Genomic DNA, 22,635 nt, shown 5'->3' on the forward strand with positions numbered 1-22,635 from the left:
CAGAACAAAGTGAAAGCATTCCCGTGGCCCCGGCAGCCGGGTCCCTCTCAGGCTCGAGCTGGAGCACCCCCGCCCCAGAGGGGGAGCCGGATGCCCACACCCCACAAAGCAGTGAGGGGCCTGGGCTCATGGGACAGCCGTCCACCTGCCGGCGGCTCCAGGGGCTTTCCTGCTCCTTGAAAACCAAACACCGTGAAAGCCTGACAGGTGAGCAGGCTCCAGCCGGGACGGCCGAGCCTGGCAGCCCCAGGAGAAGCGGCGCCCCAAGTCGCTGCCGTTGGTACAGAGGCCCCATCCTGGTCAGTACGTTCGGCCGCACGCCTGGCGCTGGACCCACGGGCTCCGGCAGCAGCCACAGGGGCCCGGATGCAGGTCAGGTCAGTCTCCCTTCACGACCCCATGAGGGCTGTGTACAGTCCTGCACACCTTCCCCCAGGTAACTCAACCCCACTTCGCCAACCAGACTGGAATGGTTTTATTTAACGCCCACGGCTACTTGGGGAACAAGGAGCGCGGGAGCAGAGCCACGTGGTGGGCGAGGTACACTCGGCTGCTCTCCGGCCCGAGGACGGAGCCGCCGTCCCACCCGGGCCCTCAGCCGGCAACAGCGCTCGTGGTCAAGGCAGAACATTCATTAAGATTTTCTACGACTCAGGACGTGAGACCAAATTCTGAGTCGCGATCTGCGGCCAGGGCTGGTCCAGCCGCCGTGCCTGGGATGGGTCAGCACCGGACGGCACCAGCCCTCACTCAGACCCACAGCTGCACGGGCCCCGTCTCAGAGCACGGAGCGGTGGCCACAGGGAGCTCGGTCACCTGACAAGCTCAGGCTGCGCTGTGATGGCAGAGGCCACTCCGGGAGAGGACGCAGGTCGGGTGGAGCCTTCAGACCGCGCTCAAGCATGGCCTCCGGAACTGGCCCCGGCTGGAGAGGCCAACAGACCGGGAGCAGGGCAGCCACTGCGAGCCTCAGGCCTCCTCCGGGGCCCCGGGCAGCTCTCTGAGCTGGCGGCTGTGGCCCACCCGCAGGGCGCCCCCCGCGGCCTGGCGGAGCTGGGCGTCCAGGGCGCTGTGGAGGTCGCTGACCTGCACAGCGTGCAGGGAGTCAAAGCTGATGATGACCCCCTCGTTGGGGACCGGTCCCTCATCGTCTACAGGAGCCACATCCCGCCGTCTCCTCCTGAGGTCAGCGCCGACCTGAACCTTCAGGTCCCGGTTCGGTTTGACATTGTCCAGCTTCTGAGCCCCGGGCACGGCCTGTTGGGGCCCGAGCTCAGGATCTGGCTTCTGCTCGGGCTCCTGGGCAGCGGCGTCCTGCCTGGGGGCGGGCACATGGTCCCCGCCCAGGGCCTCCTTTTTTGCCTCTGGGTCTCCTCCCGGGGCCCTGGCGGAGACAGCTCGGTGTTCTGGCTGCTGTAACGCAGCCTGGGCCACGGGGGCTGCTCCTTCCAACCGGCTGGGCTGGCCTGCGGGTCTCCGGTCTTGGCGCACTTGCTGGGGCTGCACTGGAGGGTCCCCAGCCCCTGCCCTGGCTCCCCGGGCACCTGCCGCTTCCGGAACGTGGGCACCAGCGGCTGCTGCCTCCTTATGGGATTTGTTCCTCTCCTGAGAGCCTCCACCAAGAAGGTCTGGACCCTGTGCAGGGGCGTCCCCAGCGTCAGGCTTCTCTGGGCTCCTGGGGGCCCCAGCGAGATCGGGCTCTGGGGCCCCGTCCTGCACACCTGCCGCGTGGGGCTCAGCGTCCGGCTGGTCTTCCCTCGGCTTTGTGTCCACACCGCCTGGAGGACTGGCGGGGGCTCTGCCTGCAGCCCCCTTGGGCTCCTGCAGGGAGCGCTGGCTGTGGCCCTGGGGCGGAGCGGGGGGCTGCCCAGGAGCCCTGAGCTCAGGTTCCAAAGGCTGCAGGGGGGCGTGCACCACCATCTCCCCGTCATGGGCCTCCTGCTCCTTACTCCTGGGTGCGGCCACCCCAGGCTCGGCCGGTGCGTCCACTGTAAGCGAAGGGATCCGTTTAGCCAAGAAATGAACAGAAGCCACTGATGCCGGGATTGAAAGGAACAGAACTCGCCACAGACACGTGCCCCACGAAGCAGAAGACGCAGCCCCTCCCCAGCAGCCTTCCTTCAGCCCCCCTGCCCCCCCCTCCTCCCCCCCGCACTTGCCATCCTCGCCGTCCGGCCGCTGCTGGTGCATCTCCTTGTGCTGCTCCTCGATCACGGCCAGCAGCTTCTCCTGCTGGTCCAGGAGGCGCTTCTGCTGCTCCTGCTGCTCCCTGATCACCTGCAGCAGGACCTCGTGGTCCAGCCGCTCCACGCGGCCGGCATCTGGGGAAACACCGTCCGAGCCTGTGCCGCCGAGGCCAGGATGCCAGGCGCGGCAGGACCCTCCCAGGATGCCCTCGGGTGTGCCGTCCCCTGCTGGTCTAGGAGGCAGAGGGGCTGCCAGGGCTGTTCCCGGGCACGGCCTGGGGGTCGGACACCCCGGCAGAGACCAGGCACCCCAACTCGCCCACGGGGCCCCAGCCAGGCAGCACCGTGTCCCCTGGGCTGTGGTTAAGCTGGAAACTTTGGGAAAGAATGCCGGCGCCTGCAGGACAGTTCCTCCAGGTGAGGGTTTTGAAAACAAACAGAATTGCCTGCTTTCGGGGGACAGGCCACCACACAGAGTCCCCAGCACAGGCTGCAGGCGCCACCAGGTGTGCCCAGGTGAGGCCCGAGGCTGGGCACCTGCAACTGGAGCCTCCATGGGGAAGGGAGCCCCTCCCTCCGCGCTCCAGCACGGCGAGCTGCTTCCTGAGCGGCATGCAGACGTGTGACTGGGCAGAGGTGCCGGTGGGCACGCTCACACGAAGGAAGGAGCATGTCTGCAGGGGGAGGGCCAACAGCCCAGCCATGCCCGCCTGGCAGTGGGGGGTCGGCCTTCCCCCAGGGACTGCAGGGGTCTCCCGCTGGAGGGGGCGCAGGATGTGCAGGCAGTGTCCTGAGGGAACAGGCTAAGGCTGCCCACGGGGAGGATGGGGCCACGGGAGGAAGGGAGGTTGGGAGGACAGACCCTCAGCAGGGGCCCACCCAGATACCCCGGGCACCGGGACACCTGCCTAGGCCAAGCCACAGCCGTGGACGAGGTCTGGACCCGCACTCCCCTTGGGTGAGGGAAGCACACGGACCAACCAGCCACCGTGGCCACGGGCCACCTGTCACTCGGCACCCGTGGCTCATGACCGTGTGCTGCTTGGTGGTACAAGGCTGGCCCCATGGGGTCCCAGGCGGGTTCTGGAGGTGCCAGCCCCACTGCCCCACTGGCTCCCAGAGGACCAGCCCTGCACCCACGCTGGGAGGGGCCGCACAGGACAGACATGAAGCAGAGGGAGGTGGCATGCTGTGCCCCAGCCCGAGCCCACGGGGACCACCTGCAGACGGGTGGGAGCTGCCGAGGCTCACACACATGCAGAACGTATGAACACAGGCCATGCACACGGCACAGGTGACACCACCCCTCCCCCTGAGGCAGGGCCTCTAAGGACTGCGGAGCCATCTCAGGGCATCTGTACGAGAAGGGGGTAAGTTGGGGCGTCGGGGACCCCAACTGGGGCTGGAGGCTGGTTGTATGTGCACCTTCCGGGCTCTGCCCACATGCTCCGTGCCTGGCCGTCACGGGACCGCGTGCCCGCGCAGCCCTGTGCTCGCACCCCTGACCCTCGCGCCTTCACTGGGACATGCCCCTGCGTCCGTACCTGCTACTAGCTTTTTGATCTCAGCTGCGCATCCCGTTGGAGGCATAGAGAGAGGCAGAGAGGAGCGTGAGAAGTCTCTCCTCGGAGGGAAAGTCAGAACCACAGCGAGGTGGGTGCTCAGGCACCAGGACGCAGGGAGACTGAACCCAGAAGCCAAGCAACGCGGGGCCGGGAAGGTCACCCCAGGGAGCCAGGCCCTGGGCCCGATGCCACACCTGCTGGCTGCCAGGCCACGCGTGTAGACCCATGAGCACACCTGCTCTGAGGGTCCCGGCAGGGGTCCCGGAGAGCCACACGACAGGCGGCGGCTCTGTAAGGGGGGGAAGGGGACCAGGGTCCCCGGGCAGTGGCGGCGGCAGGGAGAGCGGGCGGGCGGCTGGCTCAGCCTTCGGTCGGCGGGACACTGGAAGCACTGAGGCCAGCACCTGCAACGCCCCCGACAGCCCCGGCCTCCCCCTCGGGGTCAGCGCGCGAGAGGCGGGGTCCCCTGGGCCCGCGGGGGTGTGGTGAGCAAGTCCGCCCTTACCCTCCAGCTTGCTGCCGGCGGGGTCCCCGGCCGGGCCCTCCGAGCTCCTCTGCCCTCGAGGCTCCGCCGGCTGCCCGGCCCTGGGGGCCGGCTTCCCACCTGCACACACAGTGACACACGCTCGCCGGCCGCTCGGAAGGGGGACACCGAAGGTGGAGGAGGGGCCGAAGGTGGCCGATGGTCCCTAAAAGGACCTGCACTCCGCCCCTCCCTCCCGTCAGCAGTTTACGGGAAGTCCTAACACACATTTACCCACTTCCCGGCCCTGGCTGCGAGCCGGCGCTGACCTGGCCGACTAACACGTGCGAGCCGTCAGGCTGCTCTGAGCTGGTGCGGGACAACCTGGCAGCTGGCACCCGCCGAGCGCTCGCGCACCGTGCACAGGACACAGGAGCAGCCGGGCCTGACGCTGGTGGCCTGGCGAACACGTGTGACTGTTCCAGCGGCTGCCAGGCCGCAAGCTCCCCGCACACCTGCCTCACGAGGAGGGAAACCCGACAGGCCAGGCTGGGCCCTTCCAGGCAGGCCCACTCCCCCCGGGCTGGCTCTCCGGCTTACCTGCGGCGTGGTCCGGCTCAGGGACGCCGTCTGCTCTGTCCGCGGCCCCTGCCCCCAGGGCGTCCTGCCCCTCGGGGGGCACTGCCTGGGGCCCTGGGTGCAGATCCCCGACCACCGGCTCCTGGTCCTCCTTCACGGGCTCCACAGCCCGCGGACCATTTCCTTCTGGAACCTTCTGGGGACCTTTAGGAAGATCCCCCTCGGGCTCCACGACCGGGGCCTGTGCCCCTCGCTCTCTTCCTGAATCCGGCAGAGGTGGTGCCACCTGGCCCTTGCCCCCAGGAGCCTCGTCGTCCACGTGCTGGGACACATGTTCCTTCTCCGCCGCTCCTTCTGGGTCTTGACCTTCGTCCACCACCACCTTGTCATGCGGGACAGGGGGCTCGTGGCGATGGGCCTCCCCCATGGGCACCGCCACGCCTGGGAAGACACGGAGGGCATGTTGGAGGAGGAGGGGGAGGGCGTGGAGGGGGAGGGGAGGGTGTGGAGGGGGAGGGGGACCCTGGAGGAGGGCTGGTGCCCAGGGCAGGCCAGGCCAGCGAGGCCGCCTCAGCGCTGGCTGCTGTGGGGACTGAGGCTGTTTCCAGAAAATGACAGACGGGTAGTGGCCAACCAGCTGCTCTGGGCGGGCAGAGCAGGCATCTGACCCAGAGGAGGAAGGGGCTGAGGGGAAGACCCGAGGCCCTGGGAGTCCCTCCCCCGGCAGCCTGCGCCCGCCTGCCCGCCAGGCCCACCTTGCCCGGGCCGGTCCAGCTGCGCCTCCTCCTGCTTCTCCTTGGCGCCCGCCCTTGGGGGCATGTCCACGGGGCCCTTGATCTGGGCCTGCTCCAGCTCGTCCTTCTCCCCCCGCGGCGGCTTCGGCTTGTCCCGGGTGTCCGCGGCCACGGCCACAGCCGGGTCCTGGCCTGCGGGCACAGAGTGGCTGGCTGAGTGGCCAGAGCCTGCGGGCTTCCCTGGGTGGAGCCACAGGTCCCAGCCCAGTGGCGGCCTGAGCAGCTGTGTGCTCCTGCCCCATCATTAGCCCGGAAGCAGCACGGAGAACTGTCACTTTCCATGTGTCTCCAGAACAAAAACAGTCAGAGTGAAGTTCACACCTGACTCCATGGAGCACTGGCCGTGACCACCAGGTGGCAGCACAGACCCGCCGTCTGAGGGGCTGGGGGCTGGGCTGTCACAGAACAAGGGGGGCTTCTACCCTGGGGAGGTGACTTGTAGCCCTGCCGGCTCTGACTACTGACGGTGCAAGGCAGAGAGGAAGACGAGCAAGGCCCACAGCGTGTCCTGCAGCCGCCCCAACTCTCCGCACCCCACCCACGCACCCCGTTACCCAGGGTCCCCGTCACCCAGGGTCCCCGTCACCCAGGGTCCCACAGAGCTGGGCCAGAGGGAGCCTATTGGGAAACCATCTCCATTTCAAACGAACAAACACTTCCTATGTGTCAGGCAGTCGTGGGGGGAGGGGGGGTTCAGGGACATTTCACCCCGAGCCAGCAGCCGCCTCAGCTCCCTCTGGAAGGGGAACCCAAGGTCCGAGGCCCGGGCGGGGCTGCCGGGGAGCACCCTGCTCAGACGGTCCTGCCTCCCAGAGGCGACGGGCGTGCCAGCGGGAGGCCCCATCCTGTGGCGGAGGGAGCCCTGCGGGCTGGGCTGGGTTCAGCCAGTGGCTGGTTCGCAGGAGCACGGGGCGTCACCCGCAGGTGCAGCGTCTGAGGCCGCCACGTGATCGCCCCCTGCAGACGCCCACGTGCCCACGAGAAGCCCGTAAATCGGGGTCACCCAGCGACGGCAAGTCAGGAAACGGGGGAACCACCCCCCAGGAGCAGCCTCCACTCGGTCACGGCCGCATCGCCACTGGGCGGTGGCTCCTCAGAGGGAACAAAGCCGGCCCTTCGGGACGGAGGCAGCTCCGCGGGCTGCCCCGCGGCGGTGACAGGCAGCGAGGATGGCCCAGGAGCCTGCGGCGACCTCCGCGGGCCTGGACTCCACGCTCCACGCTGTCCTTGGCCACGGTCACCGTCTTGAACGCAGAACCGGCTCCTCGCTGGGGACCGTGCCAGCAGCGCCCGTGGCCACGGAAAACTGACATACAATTCAGACAAGGAGCTGAACAGCCTGGCTCCCCGGGCCTGGCTCCGACTAAGACACAGGAAGTGCCCCTGTGGGGCTGGCGGCTGCTCCGGGAACAGGGACAACCGTCTGGACGGGGCTGCAGGGAGGGGCTCTGCCCCACTTGCTCCTGCAAGGCTGGCAGCCCGCAGGGCTCAAGAGCAGCCAGCAGGGGGTGCCCTGCTCTTGCACAAAACCCGGCCTCGCAAACATCAGCGCCTCAAGGTCACTGCCCAGGTCACTATCCTCAAGGTCATGACTTCCAAGTACCAAACAAGGCTCGCCAGCAACCACTGGCCAGCGCAGCCGGTCCTCGGGAATTCCGAGCTGACGCCTCGCTGGGCCAGGCCGTGGGGTCAACCTGCCTGGGGCACCCGGGGGGCCGGCGGCCTCCGGCACACTGAGGAGGGGCTCCAGGCCGGAGTTCCCGAGACGGCAGGCCGGTGGCTGGTGCCACAGACGCTTCCCGGCGAGCAGTGTAGCTCTGGAGGGGAGCAGGCCTGTCTCCCACCCCACCCCACCCCCCGCTGCAGGAAGGGGACAGATGTACAGGGCTGTGGGCCAAGGCTGCTCCCAACACTGTGTTCGGGTGCAGGCGCTGGGCAAAGAGAGGGGCACACCGTACTGCAAAGCCTGCGCCTGCCTGCAGCCCCCAGGTGCTCCCAACATCAAGTGAAGGGCCCAGTGAGCCCTTTCCAAATGGGTGGGGCCTCAGGAGCCTCGCAGGCTGGGCCCCTCCCCCCCACCCCACCCCTTCCCACCCTCGGGCGGCCGTGCTCCCCCAGCGCTGGGCCCGGTGCAGGTCACTGATGCCAAGGGCAGGCCCCTCTCGCCACCTCAGGGCCAGCGAGGGCTCTCAAGGAAGTGGGGACCGTCTGGCCTCCGAGACGTCAGGACCAGTGAGCGGGGCACAGCCCCCCACGGCGCAGCCCCACTGGCCCGCTGGCTCGGGCGAGGCAGCCCATCAATTACGGGGAGGACAGGCGAGAAAACGGAGAACTCGCTCAACACCGGCATGTGGTTCGAGGGCCATGTGTTTCGCTACGGCCTCGAGGAGTAAATGGGAACCAGATGTGGCACTGGCTCCAGGTGAGGCAGCGCCCGCCACGACCGGACGCAGCTGCTCACGGCCGCCCTGCTGACTCGCGCCCAGAAACCCGCCGGGGCACGCGCACAGCTCAGGAACCAGTGCCCACGGCCAGGTCTACCGGGGCGGCCCCAGCAGTCAGGGAGACACGCCCCGGGGCAGGGGACTCCGAGGGCGCCACAGGGTGGGCCTGACACCCCTCCCTCCTCAAACCACTGACTCCGTGCAGCGGCCACGGGCGCCTCGCAGCTCCTGCACGCGGCTGTTTCTGCCGTGAGCCTCATCCCCAGGTCGTCTCTGCAGGAAACCCACCGAGGGGATCCTCTGGCGGAAGGGTGCTCGCCACCCGTCGGGGCCCAGAGCCCACCCGCAGGGGCCTTTCCAAGCCCAGGCAGGTCCCCAACAGAGGCAGCAACAAGTCCGAGCCACCTTCTCATCTGTCAATCAGGGCGGGCAGGAGGCCTTGAAGGTCAGAACTGCCCTCCTGCACCCCCACGGTGCCGGGCCTGCAAGGTGGCCTTCGCGGAGGGAGGCGTGAGGCCATCGCCCCACCAGCAGGCAGGATGACCAGGACAGCTGGGGAACAGGACACGAGCACGGGGGCTCCCGCCACTGGCTGACCCGGTGAAACCTGGCTGAAACTTACAGCCTCAGAACCAGCAAACGTGAGCGACACCCACGAACCATCACCTGTGAGCCCTAGTGGAGCCTGGAGGTCACGGCCCTGCTGTCCCACCTGCCACCTGCCCCTGCACACAGGGCTGCTGCCCACTCCAGCACCCAACAGGGTGAAGCAGCTGGCAGACCAGCCAGCCCGGGACGGGCACCCACATTCTCACGGCGCCACGGTGTCCGCAGGGGCACCTCCCCGGGGCTGGAGGGCTGGGGGCTGGGCCCGTGGAGGACCCGAGGGACGCGTACCTGGGAGCTGGGCCGCCTCCGCCTTCACCGCACCCTCAGCCTCCGCAAGCCGACCGCCCGGGGCCTCCTTCGCCAGGTCCACGTCCACAGGGGCCTCCTCGCTCACGGACAAGGTGGTGAGAGTGCTGACCACCAGGATGCCCAGGCCGACCCAGAGCACCACCTGGAGGAGAAGAGGCCTGGAGCGAGAGCGGTTGGAACAGGGGCGCCCGGGGGAGCCGAGGAGAGAGGGGCCTGCACGCAGACGCCCGCTGGCCGCCGGGACCTTGGTCTGCGCACGAAGCTGCGGCCACATTTCCCAGCGCGTTTCACAGAAACGGGTGTTCCTCATGCGCTAAGGCTGGGAACCAGGCCCCGCCCCGGTGGAGCCCCGCCCCGGTGGAGCCCCGCCCCGGTGGAGCCCCGCCCCCTCCAGCAGGGGCCTCCGGTGGAGCCCCGCCCCCGGTGGAGCCCCGCCCCCGGTGGAGCCCCGCCCCCTCCAGCAGGGGCCTCCGGCTCTGCTCTGATGGCATAGGGAGGTCAGAGCCGGAAGCTGGCGTCAGGCTCAACGGCAAACCCTAGACACTGTCCCTCCGCGTCAGGAGGAAGAGGCTCGCCCCACGGGCCAGGGATGGACCCGAGAGGAGGTAACACTGGAAAGGCAGAGCCTCCCGGCTACAAACCACCACCAGGTCCGGCCGGCCCGAGTCACAGCCGCCGCGGGCGCACTCGGACAGGAGCCTGCGAGGCGGAGGCACCCGGGCGTCCCGAGGCCACGCGGGTCGGGGAGGGTTTACAGACATTGACTCCAACTCCAGACCCAGCGGCACCAAAGCACCCGCGGCGCCTCCTGTCCGCGTGGGAGAGACCCCCCCAACCCCGCGGTTCTTAGGGCCACGTCCACACACCGCCAGGCCCGGGAGGCAGGCCCGAGGAGGGGAAACCAGGAAACCGCAAGGATCGCGAGTAAATATTGACGACCTGGAACCATAACGTCTGGAGGAGCTTACAGTCTGTGTAAAACTAAAACACACAACAGCAGCACCCAAGGCCAGAGGCAGGAACTTGGAGTCAAGACGGCCCCAGGGCCCGGCCTCGTCCGGGGAGAGTAAACAACTCACCTGCCATCAACTCTGATGGGCCAAGGCTTCCCATCAAACAGCCTCGCAGACGGGAGAGCGGCGGACACACCAGCCAGCAGGCGAGGAAGGGAGACACTGGGGCCCTGGCCAGTGTGGTTCAGGGGGTAGAGCATCAGCCCGTGGACGGAAGGGTCCCGGGTTCAACTCCGGTCAAGGGCACGTACCTTGGTTGCAGGCTCATCCCCGGCCCCAGGTTGGGGTACATGTGGGAGGCAATCAATCGATGTGTCTCTCTCACATCGATGTTTCTCTCTCTCTCTGTCTCTCCCCCTCCCTTCCACTCGCTCTAAAAAATCAATGGAAAAATATCCTCAGGTGAGGATTAAAAAAACACAAATACTTAAAATGCTTGATTTACCCAGAAGACAGCAAAGAGAAAAAAACAAGTAAGAACAGATGGGACAAATGAAAAGCAAAGAGTAAGACGGAAGCTTTGATGCCCCCGAATCCGTGGTGACGTCCACTGTGAGCAGTTGAAACCCGCCACTAACAGACCGGACAAAACACAGCAAGACAAAGCCAACCATCCGCTGTCCTAAGAGGCGCACCTGATAGGGAGAGACAGACCAAGAGGAACAGGCCGAGAAAGGCACGCTGTGCCAGGAAGACCAAGCCGGGCAAGGCCCCGCCCCCACGAGAAGCGTTTCCACAGAAAGGCACCCCGAGCAAAAGGGTTCCTTTAACAAGATATGACACCTTCCTGTACGGCCCTCAATACACAGCTGCAGAGAAGAGGCAGGACTGGGAGAAGCCGTTCCTCCCCAGGAGGATAAACAAGGGGGGAAGTCAGCTCGAACAGGGAAGCCCGACCCAACCCGCGTGCAGCAGGTGCAGACACTCAGCAAGGAGCACCCGGGACCTCGCTGGCCACAGAGTCGCTGCCGACGACCAAGGGCTGAGCCTGTGTGCCCCCCACACCTGCCGTGCTCGGGGTGCCCCCACCCTGGCACCCAGGCCGCGGAGCCCCTCCTCCCCGCCCGCGGCGGCTCAGGGCGCTCACCTGGGAGAAGAGCGAGTTCCTGTGCACCTTCCTGTAGATGAGCGCCGGGCAGATGAAGCAGATGAGGCTCCCCATGGTGGCGCCCGTGAGGCCCAGGATCGTCTCCACTGGGGACAGAGGGACAGGACGGGACGGGGTGACGACGGGCTCCTGGAGGGACGGGACAGGAGCTTCCAGCCCGCACGGCGCCCCCGACAGCCTGGCATGGGGGCCTCGCCAGGCCTCGCCCTTGGTGCTCACAGGCCACTCGGGCATGCGGGCAGTGTGGCCGCTCTGCCCACAGTCACGTCTCAGGCGGGCTCCCTGCTCTGCGCCCCGTTTCCTCGCTAACACACTCCGTCCCTCGGGTTCTGGTGACACTCGCTTGCCCGTCCACAGGGGGCGGGCGCCTGACGCAGAGGCCCCGCTCAGGGCCTCCCTCCCCCTGGGGAGGCACCACCTGAATCGGGGCGACAGGGAGGAGCTGCTTTCGAGACACAAGTGGGGGACCCCGACATGGGGCAGAAGACCCTGAGACGCGGTGGCCACTGAGTGCCCGTGGGTAACGGCAGGATGAGGACAGGACAGGATCGTGTGGGTGGAGGGGGGGCCAGAGCGGCCCTCCACTTACCGTTGGGGATCATGATCCCACCAACCATGGTCCCAAACACGACAGAGAGGGTGAGCGCCTTGAACCGTAGGGGCGGCATGTAGCCTCCGGCGGCGAAGGTCCCGTCTTTTTGCTGCGAGGGAGGAAACACAGGAAAAGGTTTGGGGTGCGGTTTTCCCACCGCCACCCTGGGGGCCTGCCGGCACAGGGCCCCACCGCTGCGGCCGAGCAGCTGTGACGTGAACCGCAGCCCGGCCCGGAGGCACGGGCAGCCGCGGCCAGGCGTGGACGCCAGAGCTACAGCTGCGGCTTGAAAGGCCAGTGGCAAGGCCTGGCTTCCCTTTAGGGCAGCCGCGGCGGCTGGACAGGCCCCGCTGCACGGGAAGAAGACACGGAGGCGGCTCCGTGACACCCTGCAGGCTCAGCTCAGGACCGCCCCTCGCGCCCGGCAGCAGCGCCACTCGCAGGAAGGAAGGAGGCGGCGTCACCCACCCCGGCGCCCCTGCACCCCGTGCCGCGGTCTCCTCGTGTGTGAGCACAGGGTCCGACGGTGACGGCTCAGGCGTCTTTTGTCCAACTGTTACCGTGCTCAGTCCCCAAGCGTGCAGAGGCCGCGACGGACCCAGTGCCGCCCGGCCCTCCCCCGGGTGCGAGAACCAAGCCCACCCCCCACTGCGGCTCGGGGCGCAGCGGAGCTGGAGTGCGGCGACAGGCGGGACGGCCCGACTCCACGTGCGTCCGTCCCTGTTGGTGTGGCGCTGTCTCTTTTCCCCAGAGTTGGTCTCAAGTCCCCGCTGAAACGTCTCACTTTAACGGAAGCTCCTCGGGTTCAGCCGGGAGAGTAGCCAGCGAGCGCCGCCGCCAGGACAGACGCAGGTGGGCAGGCCCGTTCCCAGCGCTGCCGGCGGCGGCTCACCTGCTGCTCGAACAGCAGCGTATTCAGGGCCTGTCTGCAGGGCAGGATCATCATGGGGAAGCCCACGGCCACCGACATCATGAAGCCGACGCGGACCATCTGGGTCACCAGGTTGGAGGGGAAGTGCATCAGCACGTTGCCCGCGATGGCCTCGGCGAAGCTCACGTAGCCGAAGAAGCCCACCTGCGGGGACAGAGAGGGAGCTGGCCGCCTCCCCGAGGGCCGTGGGCGCCTCGCAGCGAGTCCCACCCGCCAGCCGCGTGGGCGGAGGGCCCCCTGAACAGGGGCAGACCCCAGCTTGTGTGCCCCTTGCGCTTCGGCCTGAGGACAGCGGGTGCCAAGGAAAGGGAGCTCTTGGTGGAAGGCAGGAGCCAGGGCCCACGCCCCTGCGCGGAAGCAGATCTTCACGGGGTTGGAAACCCAGCCAGGCACCGTGGGGTAAGGCATGGCCCCAAGCGGAGACGCTCGGTGGAGACGCTCGGTGGGCGGCGCCTGCACGGACCATTTGTAAACACAAGAATGCCGAAACCACGAAGTTCAGGGCAACAAGCCAGAGCTCAGTGCGTTTACAACTCTCTGCGATGTAACGGAACCACAGGGCATCGCGGGGGCTGGTCACTGACTGTGGGGCCGCTCCTACTGGCCACACCCCCCTTCTGTGGGGACAGTGAGCCCGGCAGCGCCATCCACACCCCTGGGGCGGGAGCACCAGGGCTGGCGGGAGCACCAGGGCTGCCAGGAGGCGGCTCTCAGGGTGGCCAGGTGGAGCTGAGGAGCAGGTCTGCCTGCGGCCACTGGGCTCTGGGACCTACACGGGGTCCAGAGCCGTCCCTGCCAGGGGCCTGGAGGAGCTGGAGGGAGGGGCGTCCCTCCTGGGACACGGGCAAGGGTGGGCGTGCAGACCCTACCATGACGTAGAAGGCGGTGACCACGTTGAGGGAGGAGGCGAAGATGGAGCTCATGGTCTTCACCGAGGGCTCGTCCAGGCTGTCGTAGGTGGGCAGGACCTGGCTGCGGGGAGACAGGCAGCTCCACACGCAGGTCCCGGGTCCCAGCCGTCTCCAGCTCCGCCCCTCCCACCCCTCACCACCAGGGAACTCGGAGCCGAGAGGCTGCAGCCCAGGGAGGGGCCTGGGCACGTGCTCAGGGTGCCGCACTCACTCGGGGGACAGGCTAAGTGCCCCGAGTGAAAGGCCGAGTGTGCCTGCGCGGGAGGCGCGGGAGCGGGAGGCCCGGGAGCGGGTGGCCCGGGAGCGGGAGGCCTGGGCAGGGCCGCGTGTTTACAGGGGAAGCAGGAAGCGGGTCAGAGCGCTGCTGTCAAGAGACTGGGAAGTTAAACAAACACGAGCCGCCTGGTCGCCGCCATCTCCGCGCCTCGGCCGCACTCGGAGCCGCGGGCGGGAGGCGGGAGGCGGGAGGAGGGAGCGGTGTCTGCCCCAGGCCGCCTGCAGTGCCGCTGGGTGGGGAGGGCGCATCCACCTGGCTCTCCTGCGAGAGTCGGAGGGGGGCGAGGAGAAGGTCTGGGGGCTGCCCCGGAGGAGGAGCTGCGCTGGGGGCGTCCGGACGAGAAAGCAAGAGGGATGCGGTGCTGAGGGCCGGCGGCTCCAGTCCGGCTGCTGTGGTCCCCGTGGGGCTCACGCGTCAGGACAATGTCACTGGCGATAAGTGGACAAGCACAGCAGCCAGTGGAGCTGGACGCCAGCTCCTTTAAAAGTGAGAGAACGCAGGGCTCAGGGGTTGAGCACCGACCTCTGACCAGGAGGTCACGGTTCAATGCCTGGTCAGGGCCCGAGCCGGGGTGCAGGCTCCATCCCCAGCTCCGTCAGGGCACGTGCCGGAGGCAGCCGACCCATGTGTCTCTCACATCGATGCTTTTCTCTCTCTGTCCACTCCCTTTTCACTCTTTCTAAAAAAAAATCAACGGAAAAAACATCCCGGGTGAGGATTAACAAAACTAAAAAGAAAGCGAGGTAGCCAGGCACCAGCGCGAGCCTCGCGTCGCCGTGAGGGCTGGGCCGCAGGGGGGGGGGGGTGCTGTGGGAACAGCTGCCGGGAGAGGCGGGAGGCGGGCCGGCGCTCGCGTGGGTGTGAGCACACAGGAGCGCGTGTCACACAGGTTTGCGATGGGCACAGCCGCGCCCACGAGAGCGATGGGGGGCGCTCTGCCAGCGCGGCGCACCGACGGCCTTTTCCCGTCCGCGCCGCATTCACGCCTCTGAGTGGGTGACTGGCTCTCACCATCGCTGGCAAAGGCAGTGCTGCTGGGGTTCGGGAACAGCCTGGTCTGCACTCAGAGCTCCGCGCCAGGGAGGGCACACGCTGGCGCCAACACACGCACACATGCCCACACGTGCACGCACACACGCATGCATACACACATACACGTGCTCACACACACACACACACATGCGCGTGCACACAAACCCACAGGCCTCTGACAGCAGAGCGGCCCAGAGCAGCCTGCAGGCAATGTTTGTGCAACTTCCTTTTAAATATTCTCACGCAAACAGCTAACTTCTGGCAAATGCTGGGAACTGCGGATCAGACGGGCTGGCAGCTCCGCGTCCCCACCGCCAGCTCTCCTCGGGGACTTGGCAAACCGGTGCTCTCACCAGCCGTGCTGGCAGCATGAGGACAAGCCAGCTTCCTCACGTTCGAGACGCAGAACAATGCAGCCACTCCCTCAGGCAGAGGGCAAAGGTCACCACGGACCAGGACTGGACGCGGAGCCTGATCCAGGCACTTCAAGAAACGGAGGAGGCCCGCGCCCGGCACCGACCCCCCACCCGACACAGGACGCAGCCGGGCCGGGGCAGCCGGCACTTACGACTGGCAGGCAAAGGACATGCCAAAGATGGGGATGCAGCGGAAGACACCCTCCCAGCGCACGTAGCTGACCCGCCGCAGCCACTGCCCGCCGAAGAGGCCGTGCTTGAGTGAGGACAGCAGGATCTGCAGGAGCAGGAGCGAGAGGCGCGGGGATGAATCAGTCCCGCTCCGATCTCCGCCCGCGGGTGCCTGTGCCAGCCTGGGGCCCCGAGGCCGGGGAGCACCCGCTGCAGGGCCTGAGCCCGGCAGTGAGCAGTGAGGCGTGAGGCTCCCGCGTGCCCCCTCCACGGCCTCAGAGGCAGGATGCCCCAGACGGGGCAGGCCCTCCCCAGCCCCGGGGGGAGCAGTGGGTGCCGTCACGAGCGGGCGCTCATGGCTAAGGCCCACAGAGAACGTGCACCAGGGCTCAGCCCTCTAAGGACACTGGCCACAGAGACCTCCGGGTCCTGCTCCCCAGAAAGCCACCCTGACCCTGACTCTGACCTTGCCGGTGGATGGGCAAGAACCGGATGCCCTGCGTTCCCAATGCACAGGGGTTCTGCCATCCAATCACCAGAAATGCCCACTGGGAACCCATCCCTGTGGCCGGTACTGGGCCCCTGGCCACACCCACCTGAAACCGCCCCTCCCAGGACCCACTGGGCCACGGGGTTAACCCTCTCCTCCCCTCCCAGCTCCCAGCTCCCTCCCGCCATGCGGAGGCAGCGGGCGCCAGGCACTCACCACGAACATGAAGGCGGCGTAGAAGAGGAGCGCCATGGCGCTGAAGGACTGGATGGAGGCCAGCATGTTGCGCTGCAGGCTCAGCGGCAGCACGATGCACAGCGACACCGCGAAGAGCAGCAGCGCGCGGAAGGAGCCGGTCACCTGCGGGCGAGCACGATGCTGGGCAGGCGCCACCTGGGAAGCCCGTGCTGCCCGCCCGCCCGGGCGCCAGGACCTGCGCCCTCCCGTTCCCGCAGGTCAGGAACCGGGGACGGGACTCCTGGGGGAGAGGCCCTACCTGGAACCCGAACAGCCGGGCAAAGAAGGTGGAGCCCAGGTCGCCGATGACGACGTAGAAAGCGATGCAGGTCCCCAGCATCAGCCCGATCATGCTGCAAGAGGGGGGCTGGTTCTCAGGCAGTCTCGGGGTCTGCTCCCCACGAGGCCGCCCCAGCCACGGGCCGATGCGCCACCTGAAGGCCGGGCTGCGTGGAGGATGCGGTTTCGCAGGTGCGGGCCCTGGCCCGTCTGTGCAGCCCGCTGTTCCCTAGACACACAGGCGCCAGCGCCGGCTCCTCTCTGCGGGCATCGGCTCTCGCGGGCGCTGAGGCTCAGGGCCACAGAACGCCCGCAGCCGGGCGAGCAGGGACCCAGCGGCTCTCGGCACGGCTGTCCCGGCTGCGAGCTGTTCCCGTCTCAGACGGTTGTGCTCCAAAAGGAGAAAACAGGACATTTCCAACTACTGCCACTCGGTGCAGCCGGCTCAGGCCCGGACCACAGCGCCGGGAACAGCCGGAGGCGTGACCCAGCCCGGGAGCGGCCCTGCACTCTGTCCCGTTTTCCATTTTTAAATTTCCCTTTGTAAATAAGGCCTTCAACCTGACGCGGCCCACTCTCAGGTCCGATAAGCTGAACCTCCAACTCCTCAGCCAGTCGCAGCTCAGAAACAGTCTGCGTCCCCGGGCACCGGCCTGAGCGTCAGCCGCAGGGAGGGGCACGGGGCAGCCCCGAAGGGGCGCCTACCTGGTCTCCACCAGCGTCTTCCCGGCCTTCCCGTAGGCGTGAAACGCTGCAGGAGAGAGAATCGCGCTCAGCCCCGCAGCCTGAGGGGCAGGTTGGAAACGACAGTCCAGGTAGCAGGCGGGAAAGGCAATGGGGCCATGCCCGCTGGCCAGGCCTTTCCCGGGCGTGTGTACGGGGGACACGTTTCTATGTTGGTCCCACACTTTTGGCAGCTCTGTGATCGACACACAGAAACCACGTAAAACAAGAACAGAGCCAGGGAAGCGAAGCAGGTTGGCTTTTCATTCAAAAAAGAATGAGCAGCCCTGCACCGTGACCGCCCCGGCCGGCAGGAGGGAGGCCTGCCTGGAGTGGACGCTGCGGGCAGAGTGGGAGGTGCCGTGGGCCGGTCCCCCTAGACCAGCACACCCAGTTTTCACAGCTCAGACCACAGGGCCGGCTCCGGGCTTGGGGTTCCCTGTCTGGCTCCTCCATTTCTGAGCTGGGGCCACGCCTGAGCCAGCACCACCGGCAGGGACGCCGCAGGAGCCCTCCTGCTCGGCACCCAAGACCTAACGGGAGGCCGCTGGCGGGTCCCACCTTCTCACTCCTGCGGGCACTGGGCTGTGGCTCCCAGGCAGGAGCCCGCAGGCAACCGTGCCCTCCTCAGGCTTCACGTCTCGCCACACCGGCCGCCTTCTGGGGCTTTCTAAGAACCATCAGGCGGCCGCCAAAGCGCACGGCCGGCCCCATCCAGGGCCACCTGCCTCTTTTAGGCACAGCCAGGCACTTCCTGGGCACCGGCCACAGGAACCCGCCACCCAGAGGCCCTCAGGGCGAGAAGAGGGTCACACACAGGGCCAGGCTGGGCCGCCCGGAGCAAGTTCATCCCAGGCTAAACTAGGTCTCCCCGCGGGTCCCGGGGAGCCAGTGAAGTTCACTAACTCAGTGACCCCAACAGCGAGGCTGACAGCTCCAGCCTCATCAGAAAGGAAGAGGAAGGGCCTTCAGGCCTGAGGCCCAAACAAACCAGCCTCCGGTGCCCGTGCTCAGCGCACAGACGGGAAGGAAAGCAGGGGCTGGCCCGGGCATGGAGACAGCTGGGAGCCGAGGGCCAGGGCGGCCTGGGAGGGCCCAGCATCCCGGTCACGCTGGGCCGAGAGGAGGGGGGGGGGGACCTAGGGCTTTCATCCGGAGGCCAGGAGGTTCCCAGGCACACACAGGGCCAGCTCCCCCCTGGGTTTCCCAGGCACAGGACGCAGAGCCTCAACTTGGTCCCCGAGCCGAACTACCAGCCAACATTCCAAGCGGAAAGGAGGCAGAAAGGAAGGAAGCAGAAGTGCAGCTGGACCCAGGGAGGGAGGGAAGAACAAGGAAAGGAAGCTGCAGCGACAGCATCCGGGAGCAGAGGGGCCGTGGCCCGGGACAGGCCCGCGGGGAGCATGTCCCGGGCACTGGTGGAGGGGCAGGAGCGGGCGCTGTCGGGAGCTCCGAGGACCCTCTGGACCAGGGGCCGGCAGTGAGCAAGTCCGCAGGGGGGGGGGGCTGCGCTCTGCCTGAACCTGGTGCTTAGAGGGGAGTCAGGAAAACCAGACCCTTTCATGGCACCTCAACTCCGAAGCATGTGACTATAATAACAGTTTTTTTTAAACTGCAATCAATTAAAAAATAATTGCCGTTGAAGGCACGCTTTAACAATCAAGTGGAAAGGCCCTGGCCAGTTTGGCCCCGTGGCTAGAGCGTCGGCCTGCAGACTGAGGGGTCCTGGGTTCGATTCTGGTCAAGGGCACAGGCCCGGGTTGCAGGGTCGATCCCCAGTGCTGCGCCTCACCCAGGCCCGCGTAGGTCCTCCGCTTGCTCAGGCTGGCGGCTTTCACCAGGAACATGCAGGACTGGTGCGTCATCCAGGCGCAGAATGCCAGGAGCAGGGCCCCCAGGACGATGCCGCACTAGAGGGGAGAGAGACGCTGACGGAAGGGAGCTGCCGCAGGCCTCGCCGCACACGCTGCACACCGGTCTCGGCGCCCGGAAGCCCCTCGGCGGGCGGCCCAGTCGTGCCTGTGGGCGCAGGGCCTGCTCCGTTCCCTGCCCGGCCAGCGCTGAGAGGGCCAGTCCCTGGTGTGGGCGCCACACCCTGTGTCCAGGGACATCAGTTCTGTCTGTGATCCTGAAAGAGCAGCAGGGGCCACCCCCCTCCCGGCCCCCCGAGTCTGAATGCACGCCCCACGCGTCTCTCAGCCCTCCGCACACCCCACTGTGGGCCCCTTCCAGCCGCCTGGACCAGCCGCTGCGCGGCACACACCCCGGAAGGAAGAGACCAGAGGTGACAGTCACGCCTTTCTTGTGAGTCAGACACCGACCATCTGGCCCAGCATCTGCGCCCCTAGGGCTGACCCGGGAGGAATGGAAACACGTGTTCCCGCGGACACCTGCGTGCCCACGTTTACAGCAGGGTCATGTGAGACCCAAAGACCGGGAAGAAGCCGCGTGTCCTCCTGGTGTCTCCCGAGCTGAGCGCACACGTAACGACGCTCCGGCCCTTTACTGGGAGGTAGACGCCCCGTGAACGCAGACAGTCCGGGGCTCTGTGTGTGAGCACGGAGCTCCCGACGGGAAACGCCAGGGGTGCCCAGCAGAGGCCAAGGGATAAACAGACGCTGGTACATCCATACAGTGGGATGCTAGCCAGACGGCAAAACCAACACGGGACACAACTCTACTTCCATGGACTCCGAAACAGGCGACCCTGACCTCTGGGGCCAGCAGGGGGCGGGGGGTGGGGGGAGGACCCTTCACAGGGAGACAGTGGTTGGAGGGAGGGGTGCTGGCAAGACCGTGCTCCCTAACTTGGGAGCCAGGGACATGTGCTTGTTCAATTTATGAAAATTCATCAAGACTGTGCATCGAAGCCCTGGCCGTTTTGGCTCAGTGGACAGAGCGCTGGCCTGAAGACTGAGGCGTCCCAGGTTCAATTCCAATCAGGGCACAGGCCCGGGTTGTGGGCTCGACTCCTAGTAGGGGGCGTGCAGGAGGCAGCTGATCAATGACTCTCTCATTGATGTTTCTCTTTTTCCTTTTCCCTTCCTCTCTGAAATCAATAAAAATGTATTTTTTTTAAAAAAAGACTGCATCTAAAATTGTGCACTTTTTTGTTTGCACAGTATCTATATATATAAAAGCCTAAGCAACCGTTTGACCGTTCAACCGGTAGCTATGATGCGCACTGACCACCAGGGGGCAGATGCTCAATGCACAGGCATGGAAACGGAACAGACTGATGAACCTCAGAGGAAAGTGTGGAGGGAGGAGGGTGGGAAGAGATTAACCAAAGATCGTATACGGATACTAGAGGCCCATTCATGCACTGGTGGGGTCCCTCGGCCTGGCCTGCACCCTCTCGCAATCCAGGACCCCTTGGGGGATGTCGGAGAGTCAGTTTCAGCTCAATCCCCACAGGCCAGGCTGAGGGACCCCACCGGTGCACAAATTCTCTAGTATCTCAATAAAATGTTAATTTTTTAAAAAGTACCAAAATTCCTAAAATCAACCAAACCAAGAAATAAACTTTTTAAAAATGACATGGCTGTCACACACTAAAATTACACCCCCCCCCAAAATGCCCACTTGCCTCCCACTATGCTCCAGCCAGGGGCTCCCCTGGGAGGAGACGCTATTCACTCGACCAGGCCCTTGGGACAGGTGACCGGTCCGTCCATGGCGCCCAGGTAACCTCCATTGAGCTTTGGGCTCTTGCTGAGCAAGCCAGCCTCACTGTGTGGAAATGCTCTGCCAGGGGCCTTGTGCCCCCCCACGGCCCACACGCAAGTCCGTGGGCAGCCATGGTGGCATAAAGGCTGGCAGCACGAGACCGGCACATCCCCGCCAGCCAACTACACCACCCAGGATGCAGTTCTGTGCCAGGCAAGTCGCAATGCACCCTGGGACACGTAGTCCTCCCAGAAACACCCAGGCTGGCCAGCCACCAGGGATGCAATACCCAGATACAGATGTTGCCCCGGGGGTGCGAGGAGCCGCCAGCAGGGCCTCCCACGACTGCCTGGCCTGCACACCACCAGCTCCTGCCAACATGCCCGCCAGCCTCATCAGCCGGGCTCTCGCCCAGACAGGCTGGAGAGCTGGAGGCGGGGGATCCAAAATCGCCAGATTAAAACTTCTCTTTTCATCTACAGGGACACTAAGTATGAAAAATGCAACGTGTCTGTTACTCTAAAATTAAACAGCTGGGGCCGTTTCACCTCCCAGAGGCCCATCTTATTTAAGTTTTCTACCTATGTGTCGGTATCACGTAGGACGCCCCACCCCACCCCAGGCTGTCTCCAGTGGGCAGGGGGCAGCGACCCCCCTCGGCCCGTTTATTTGCCAGCAACAGCTCAATGGAGCCACAGATCAGGAGTGGTGGCTTGCCCTCATGGGGTGTTTCCTATTGGCATGATCCTGATGTTTTAATATTTCAGATTTTTTATCTGCCGCTGGTGAGCTGACGTGTTCAACCTGGCGAACTCTGTAACCACCTGCAGCCGGCGCCCCGCCTCGTTCCACGGCCTCGGGGCGGGACGTGCCCGCTTCTGGATGCAAGTGCAAGAGGCTCGGAGTTTTGAAAAATAGCAACAGAAGCAGCGCGAGTGACCCCTCGGTCACGGTCCGGTCTGGACGATCACTTTGCTCGGCTACACCTTGCGCTCGGCCGGAGCTACTGAGTGCGCGGACCTCGCTGCCGACGCCTAGCCCGCGAGCTCCCCGCGGGGGGAATCCCGGGGTCCCGCCCGCAGGCCCGCCCGCCGACTCACCTGCTTGAAGCAGAAGGGCATGGTGAGGACGCTGACCCCCACGATGCTGTTCACTATGTTCATGATAAGCCCCCAGTTGGAGGCGGCGGCCGCGGTCATAGCGCGGGCCCTGGGGCCCGGGAGCCCGGGTGTGCGGCGCCGGGACCACCGCGGGGCGCGAGGCCCTGACAGGCGCGGGCGGCTGCCTGGAGGAGGCGGCCTCGCGGGAAGGCGGCGGGGCCGTCAGCCTGCAGACGCCGCCAGGCCCCGCGGCCGCCCCATGGCAGCGTCTCTGGCTCACTCACTGCCGCCGGCCGCCTCCGCGCCCCCGCGCCAAACCCGGAAGAGCCGCCAGCTGCCAACTCGGCACAGCTCAGCCCGGCTTCGGGGCTGCCCGCGGGCGCGCACTTCCGCCTTCCGCCGACTACGCCTCCCGGAAGTGACGACACGGAGCGAGCCCAAGAAGAGCAGGAATGGGCGGGGCCTGCAAGGAATAGCGGGCTCGGCGGGGCGGGGCCTTCAAGGGCGGGGCTAGGGAATTAGGAGCCAATGAGGGTCAGGCACTGTCACGGGGGCGGGTCTGGAGGCGTGGCCAGGCGGCTTCCGAGCTGAGCGCCTTTGCAGGAGCCACGCTGGCCTCCTGCGGAGTCCGGCTGCTGAACCCCGCCCGGCAGCGGCTGGGGCCCTGGGGCCTCGCACGGAGAGCCCCGGTCGGGAAGGAAAGCGGAGGGCAAGAGGAAAATGGCCGCGCCGCGCCT

General features: G+C 66.4%; 1 protein-coding gene across 3 annotated transcripts; it reads right to left on the minus strand.

The window, feature by feature from the left end:
- Positions 1-459: 459 nt before the first annotated feature.
- SLC38A10 (solute carrier family 38 member 10) lies at positions 460-21,997 on the minus strand (the record flags this gene model as incomplete). Of its 3 annotated transcripts, XM_081109471.1 has the most annotated exons (17): positions 460-1,988; positions 2,160-2,321; positions 3,731-3,754; positions 4,257-4,355; positions 4,815-5,234; positions 5,549-5,719; positions 8,929-9,091; positions 11,050-11,156; positions 11,660-11,771; positions 12,555-12,737; positions 13,463-13,565; positions 15,382-15,506; positions 16,107-16,250; positions 16,387-16,480; positions 17,112-17,157; positions 18,922-19,039; positions 21,899-21,997. In XM_081109471.1, the coding sequence occupies 17 exons, from the start codon at positions 21,995-21,997 to the stop codon at positions 970-972; spliced, it is 3,189 nt and encodes a 1,062-aa protein (XP_080965597.1). In that variant the 3' UTR covers positions 460-969. The 3 variants fall into 3 exon arrangements, with proteins under 3 accessions (XP_080965597.1, XP_080965595.1, XP_080965596.1); XM_081109469.1 differs by lacking the exons at positions 17,112-17,157; positions 18,922-19,039; positions 21,899-21,997 and adding an exon at positions 16,562-16,672; XM_081109470.1 differs by lacking the exons at positions 3,731-3,754; positions 17,112-17,157; positions 18,922-19,039; positions 21,899-21,997 and adding an exon at positions 16,562-16,672.
- Positions 21,998-22,635: the final 638 nt, after the last annotated feature.

This window comes from Myotis nattereri (assembly GCF_964212035.1).
Source record: "Myotis nattereri genome assembly, chromosome: 16".
NCBI lineage: Eukaryota > Metazoa > Chordata > Mammalia > Chiroptera > Vespertilionidae > Myotis > Myotis nattereri.